This window comes from Natator depressus, chromosome 9 (genome assembly GCF_965152275.1).
Source record: "Natator depressus isolate rNatDep1 chromosome 9, rNatDep2.hap1, whole genome shotgun sequence".
Taxonomy (NCBI): domain Eukaryota; kingdom Metazoa; phylum Chordata; order Testudines; family Cheloniidae; genus Natator; species Natator depressus.
In genome coordinates, this window is record NC_134242.1 from 49,158,602 (window position 1) to 49,166,221 (window position 7,620).

Below are 7,620 nucleotides of genomic sequence, written 5' to 3' on the forward strand. Positions count from 1 at the left end.
TGAGTCAAATTGGCCCATCTTTGGAGTTGGAAGGGAAAGGAAAAACCTAGAAAAGGCTTGCTCGGTAGGCAGCAGGGAGTCTTTGGCTATGGCTGTTGCACCAATGCCTGTCTTTCAATAACAGGTAATAGATGTCAGAAGAAAGACCATCAAATACTTTGACTCGATGGGACAAAGAGGCCACAGTATCTGTGAGATTTTGCTGTAAGTAGATGCTTAGTGAATATATTACTGCATTTCACACACACTGGAAGGATTTTCCACAATCACTCACTGGAAAATGTGATTTACATAGCAAAGACTTACCCCGTAATGGACAAGAATCTCTTCCCAAACTAGTCACTGCCAGTAATGTGCAAATTGTAACATCATCCAGCTGTTAATTATATTCTGTCCTTCCAGAGACATTTGAGTACGTCTTATGAATGAACCATCATTGAGTGACCCGTTAAAGCTCTCATGCCAATAGAAAGACAAAGTCCATTCCTCTTTAAGAACATTAACCTCAACACACTTCATAGGACCTGAACGCCTTCCTAGGGGATATTGACATCCTCTATTACCAGTGAGAGATCCCTCTACTTTCTAGCTCTTCTACTGTTTTTTTGCAGCTCTTAAGTAACCCACCAAATTACATTGCACACACAATCCTCTTGTATTCTCTACTGAAGACATTTGAGTTAATTTTTATGTAAATAATAATCCTCCTTTCAGTATGTTGAGTGAATGCTGTAGTTCGTTTGGCACTGACTCTTCTATTACACCAATACTCAAGTTTCATGTTACATAAAATCACCCTGTACTTCCCCTTCTTCCCTTCCCCACCTCTGTTGGAGATTGACTTCTGAGGTAAGGGTCTGTGTGACTGTGTGAATCACTACCAGTCTCTTATGGGCCTCACTTTTTCTGGCAGTGCCATGGCTGCAGCATTACCTGTGAAGTCTCTAACTTCTGATCTAAAATCTCTTAAGTAATGTGAATAGTTCTTAAACAAATGTGGGTTTACCTTCAGCATGGTATGATTATATCCTATAATCCTCCTTCCTGGTACTTCGGGTCATTGGTGCATAATTAGTGAAGACCTTGTCGGGCAACTTTACAGACTATTGGCCTAAAATATGAAGACATTTGATTAGAAAAGTCTGATACCTCTTTTTTGTTTTGTTTTTTGTTGAACAGCCAATATCTTCAGGAAGAAAGCAAAACCAAGAGGAACCTAGATATTGATCCTTCAGAGTGGACACTTTACAGCATGAAATCACATGTATGTGAACAGAGTGTTTTGAGTCTGATCCATGTACTGTAGCCCCAAACCATAAAAGCCTTCAAGAGAAACAATTCTAAGTTTTGAATGGCTGTTTGTGGGCTTTCTCTAATGCCCATAATACAGCAGCCCAAACTGGATACCGAAACAATGTTGTGATGGACTCTTTAGCAGTGTCGTCTTTACTTGACTGGCCTTGTCTCTGCTTCTTTCCTGACTCTGTTTAGATGTGAAAAAAATGCTAGCAATCTGGAGTGGACTGGAGTCCTTGGAACATCCATCCAGCTTTCTTCCTTTGGTCCAACAAGCTGGTGCTGTGTCCAAGAAAAATATCTAATGTGTCTCTCAAACTCCATTATTCCTTACTAGGACAAAGGCCATGTTGAGACTAGCACTTATGTCAGCAAAACTTTTATTGCTCAATGGTGTGTGGGTTGCTGGGGGGAGAACCCTTCCTAGAGTGACATTAGTTTTGCTGGCATAAGTACTGGTGTGCACAGCGCTGTCAGTGGAAGATGCTCTCCTGCTGACATAGCTCCTGCCTCTCGTTGAGCTGGTTTTATGTCGTCACTGGGAGAGCTCTCTTCCCTCAGCATTAAGCAGCTACACGAGCACTCTGACTGCAGCACAGCTGTATCAGTAGAGCGGTGCCACTGTAAGCTTGTAAGTGTAGACATGGCCTTTACCTTCATTCTTTTAAGGCGCATGCTGATGCGTGAAAGATGTCAACGATTCCTGTACAGGAACTATGTACAGTAGTTGATCCTTTTGTACATGCACTAACTGTATTTCTTGGACTGCAGCTGTGAATCTGGCTTTGAACTTTTGGTGATTATTAGTATTAGGATAGTAGTGCAAATTAAAAAAAAAAAAATTATGGTAGGTAGCTTTTTATGTGCTGTTTGAGAGACTCCTCTTTCCTCCTACAAAGATTGTTTCAAATTACTGCTCTTGTCCACGCTCAACCTAGAGTCTTCTCAAAGTCTGTTCTGTCATGGTCTCCAAATAGCTTTGTCTGTAGAGTTCCTTCACCCCTCACTGTGTCACCATCTAGATTGGGTTCGGAAGAAGAAGAAACAAAAAATTGAAGGTGCTGAGGGGGGAGGGGGCCACAGCCTCACATAGAACATGCCCTGCCTGTTGTGAGCGGGAATTGCTCTTCCCCAGTTCTCAGAGCTTTGCAGTGGCTTTGTCACATTCAGTTAAGAGGAACTCTTCGGATGTCTGTGGAGCTGTGAATTCCAGCTGCAGGTGAATAGCTCCTGTTGCTTTGTGCTCAGGCAGTAGTAATTCATGTAATAGATCCCACGCATTAGTCCTTCCCTGGATAGTTGGAGTTGTCTTGCCCTGGGTCACTGGAGAACAAGCTGACATTGACAGTTCTGATTTGTAGCCAGTACCTTGTGGCGAGGGAATTAAAGGTCAGAGCTAAATTCTCTTGCATGCAACTTCCACTAAGATCAATGAGAGCTGTTCATGTATCATCAAAGGCAAAACTTGTCCTTTTAGTAGCTCTCATTGTACAGAATGGGAATTCCCTCCTCCTCTCCATCACTTGCAGGAAGCACTAACTCAGGAGTGAGGGAATCTATATTCTTTCTAGTAAGCAGTGTTAAAAGCCCCACTGGGGTCTGGGGCCCATTGTACGCACGTAGGTAAAGACATCCTGGGCCTGGAAAGTGTGCATTCTAAAGATTTGACAGGTGAAGGACAGGGATGTTCTCTACCAGCAAATGGAACATGGTGCAGCTGTAGTTGTGTGGTTTGGGAGGAGGTGTTAAAGCTTATTTCCTGGAGTGGAGGACACAAGTGGCTCATTAAAATGCTGATACACAGTACTGAAGATAATGCATTGCATATCTCATAAAAAGAAAGGCATCTTTAAAGCAAGGTGAAGGGACTAACATGCAACCTTCTCCCACTGCTCACTTGTAGGAAATTCCACAGCAGCTGAATGGAAGTGACTGCGGGATGTTTACCTGTAAATATGCAGACTATATCTCCAGAGACAAACCAATCGCTTTCACTCAGGTGAGCAAAGCTCTCAAAACTGACCTGTGGTGCATCCAGTCTTTGTGCATGTTTTCCCTGTAACCTGACTCCTCTAGTTAAATTGTAAGCTCATCCCTCACTAGTTACACAACACCTACCCCCATGGGCCCTGATCTTGGCTAGTGCCTCCAAGTGCTACTGTCGTACTGACAAGTGAGCCCTCCCAGCCCTGTGAGCTGCGTTCCCTGCCTTTGCTTATGTCCATTTGCCAAGCATCATGTCTCAGTCCTCCAGTGCAGGGGGCTGGAGCTGTTTGTAATAGTAGGCTTGACCTTAGTGATGGCGTCTTCAAGGCTCCTTTCCAAATAGCTTTTTCACAGGTTAAAATATTGGCTGTTTTCAGCTGCCTTGGGCTTGTCTTAAAGGACGTGCAAATTCTGTCATGACATTCACATTTTTCCTTAAAGTCAGCATTTGCCAGAGCATTGCATTTTCTGTGCCTTCATGTAGGGCAAAGTTGTGGTATCAAATAACCATTCCATGGGAACTGTGGCAAATGTTGAACACTGACTGTTCTGGTCAGTGCCTACAGAATGTGGGCAAATATGCTTATTCTGACACCCTTTACTCTGGTTTAGTGTTTAATAGAGGGTTGTTTTTTCTTTTAGCACCACATGCCTCATTTCCGCAAAAAGATGGTATGGGAGATACTTCATCAACAGCTGCTGTGACCCCAGACTGAGAGATACTCAGTGATACTATGATCTACCACGTAGTAACAATTAGTTCTTAGCTTAACTAATTTGTTTGAATACCTTATTTCAAAAGGTACCTGGGCTAACAGCTTCCTCTCATAGGAGTAGGCTGTAAAGCTGTGGTTTTGTCCACTCCAGAGAATTACATTTGTTTGGAATATGCTAACGCATCCTAACCGCAAAGCAAAGAGATCTCTGCAGCCTCTGAGCTGTGACTCCTAAGGGACTGGAGTGGAGGGTTAAGAGCAGATCCCAAACAAACTGCATCAGTTCATGTTGCTGAAGACTGGCAACTTCTAGTGCTTCACTGCAGCCATTGGAACTGTGGCGCAAACTCTGGCTGGCGCACGGAGGTATCCTGTGCAACTGAAGAACAGTCACTGTCTGAAATCACCTTCACAGGGACGACGTGTTTAGCTACTGGTTCCAGGAGAGGTTTGCTCTGCTTCTGGACTATAGAAGACTCCACTTGATTCCTAAAACTGGATTTGTAAAGACCCTAGGAGCAAGGCATTTACGTTTTGATTTGTAACAAATCCATAGTGAAGCCCCTGTAGTGGGGTTCAGTATTTGTTTCAGGAGATTGTCCCATGTGAAAATGAATATTTATTTTTCTTTATTAAAATGAAAGTGTGCTGTAACTTATGGAAGGGTTCTTTTCTGAACTAAAACCTGCAGGAAGAGAACCAGAGTAAATTTTCAGTTTCTTTTTAAAAATATTTTCGCATAGGAAAGAAAGTGAGCTGGAAACTAAAACATGAATGTGATGTTCCGTTAGGAGGTCTGGAAGAGTTTAAGATGAAGAATATAAGAATTGAGGCGGCTGAATACCCTGTGTCAGCAGTGGTCTTTAAATTATTCAGCAGGGGTTGAATGTTATAAGCAGGGAGGAAGAGATGAGGGATGGGAGGAAGAATGGCCCAGTGGTTAGGGTATTAACCTGAGACTTGGGAGGCTGGGTTCAGTTCCTCACTTGCCACAGCCTCCTTCAAACAGGACTACATCAGTGTGCAATAAAGAACATTTGAGTGCATGCCAGCAGGGCCCACCTGGAGAAGTCAGAGCACAACACACTGGTGCGTTCCACACATCACACCCCACATAGTCCAGATGGGGCAGTGTAGACAAGCCCTTAATTGCTTTATTCAACTTCATGATTTCTGTGACCTCTGATAAAATCCTGTCCCCAGCTGAGCCCTGGGTGCAAGTTTGGGGTCATGTGGTCCAGTGATTCCTCAGATAAAGCTCCCCTCAGTGTTAATATTCAAAGGGCTCTAAAACCCATAGGTGCTGTGAGATTTTCTTGAAAATTGCTATTCCCCACCAGAGATGGGCTAGAGTTGACTTACTTACATGTGGCACTTTACAGCTCCAACTCTTGTGTGGACACTCCTGGCTCAGAGAGTGGGATAAGCTACATTGGACAAAAGAATTCTGGCCCAGGGGATGTTCTAGCTGTGTAACTGTACCAGTAAATTTCTCCCTGTACCCATGAGCTTTGAGAAGAACAGCCAGTGAGATGAATAGGTCGGTTCCCACCTCTGCGCTATTGTATGGCTGTATTCATCTCCAGCCTGCAGCTATTTGTGTGGGGACGCCGCAGTGAGTTGATGCCTCTCAGAGCCTTATGCTGCAGAGGTCTGTGAAAAGCCTGTTCCTACTTGCTGTCTCTAGCTTGTAATTGTTCTCCGAGACCTCTCCCCCCCCATGAATCTTAGATGCTGCCATTTCCTTCCCTCTCTGAATAATATAATCCTAATCCTTTTAATCAGCCCAGACACTGGTGTCGCCACAGCCTCATGCACATGGTGAAGACTGACAGAAGGAAGCTATGATGTTATCTCATTCAATGTCCGGAAAACTGCTCAGTGCTGTTGCCACCTGAAATGTCAGCCGTGATTCAAACCAGGCCAGGAAAGGCCAAGGATCTCCAGAGACAGAGGTGGCTGATATGTGGGAGCAGGAGAGCGCCCTGCTGCTGTTGGAAGAGTTTGACTTTGCCATGAGTTGTTCTTCTCTATGTTGGAGACTGGGCTGCTGGTTTATTTTTGTCTCATCGGTGTTCTTTTCTGAGCCCCCTTTCTGCTCAGCTACAGAAAAAATGAAGGGAAGAGCAGTATATTATCTGCACTTCCAGGTGTCAAGGGCAAAGAGTGATGGGAAAGAGGTGAACCAGTTCCCATTTATAACACGAGTCACAGGGAGGACACCTGTATATGTATTGCCGCTCAGTGGTTCAGCAAGGGCACCCACTCAGGTTTCTGGCTCTCAACTCTCCTGGGTGGAGATACACCTCTCTTCCCCCTTCTGACTGGGGTACTTCCAGGCTGTACAGTTCCCTGGTCAGCAGCTGCCAGGCCTCGGCCTGTTCATAGCAGGTATTTTTAGTAATTCATGACTGGGGCATGGGCTTCTGTGGCGTTTTGTTTGTTGCCCATGACGTGTGCGTGACTTTTAGTAAAAGTACCCATGACAGAAATCTTACTCTTACTGCTTGTCGTTATCATGTGGGCTCGAGGGCAGGTCACAGCTCAAGCTGCTTGGGCACCACCTCCCCACTGACTGCTGGGGGCTAGCACAGGTGCAGAGAATGCAGGTTGGTGGCAGACACAGCTGTCCAGGAGTTGCTTATGTCTTGAAGCCACCAGGCTGTGTGAGTGAGTCTCGGCTACCCTGGTTTTGGTCAGAGACACACCTCAATGCTCTGGCTGGCTCAACCACTGTATGTTTTGAATGCTGCAGCAGCTCACTTCCAAACAGGCTGGGAATGGGTGCAGCTTCAGAGACCAGAACACCAGCAGGTGCCTGAAAGAAGAGAATGGGCTTGGAGGGGGAGGGGGCAAGAGGGGGTTGAGACAAACAAAGCGGGGGAGGGGAGATGGAACCCTGGTATGGGGGGGCAAGGGAGAGGGACAGAGGGGCACACAGAGCCCACTTGCACAGTGGGGAGAGAGTTTAGACTGAGATGGGCGTGGGTGGAGAATGGGGGACCCTGGTATGGGGGAAATGGAACTGGGGTACATGGAACTAAGCCTTGTCAGAGACCGATGTCTACAGGCTAGTGATTGCCACCTGTCCCTCAAGCAGTACTGGGCCCGCAGAGATCGGTGCTGTGATGGTGGGTGGTCCTGTATCGTTGGGCACCGGTGCCGAAGAGATCGCCTGGGTGATAGGGATCTGTGCTAAGGTGATCTTAAGTGGGAGGCTGGCTGGTAGCGGGAGTGTGGGGTCCGATGCCTTGATTCCAGCAATCCATGCCTGGCGGAAGGAGAGTGCAGTGCCAGGGACCTGGGCCTTCTAGCCAGTGACTAAGGTTGCAGAACCGGTGTCCTAGGCTGTGGGGAGGGGGAAGAACGCATGTTATCCGGAGACCAAGGGTATTCCCCTGCCCTTTGGGGAGGTCCTCTGACTGACTTGCCCTTGGACCTTGTGGTGCTGGCAGGCCTACCAGGTTTTTGGTCACGTGGACTGGCTTGGGCGATGGAGGTCCCCATAGGAGCCGGAATCCTCCACCACCCCCAGGAGTCAGAGGAAGATCCCTGGCTGGAGTAGGGGGTCTATTTGTAGCGGTATTCCCCTCCTATCTCTGGGGCAGGTGGGTGGCCTGAA

General features: G+C 46.4%; 1 protein-coding gene across 1 annotated transcript in view; it reads left to right on the top strand.

The window, feature by feature from the left end:
• SENP2 (SUMO specific peptidase 2) overlaps positions 1-4,785 on the top strand; it is a 52,963-nt gene extending 48,178 nt beyond the window's left edge. The window contains exons 14-17 of the mRNA XM_074964128.1: positions 125-204; positions 1,180-1,264; positions 3,200-3,295; positions 3,925-4,785. Of these exons, the coding sequence (XP_074820229.1) occupies positions 125-204; positions 1,180-1,264; positions 3,200-3,295; positions 3,925-3,987 (324 nt within the window). The 3' untranslated portion in view covers positions 3,988-4,785. The remainder of the gene's footprint in view (positions 1-124; positions 205-1,179; positions 1,265-3,199; positions 3,296-3,924) is intronic.
• Positions 4,786-7,620: the final 2,835 nt, after the last annotated feature.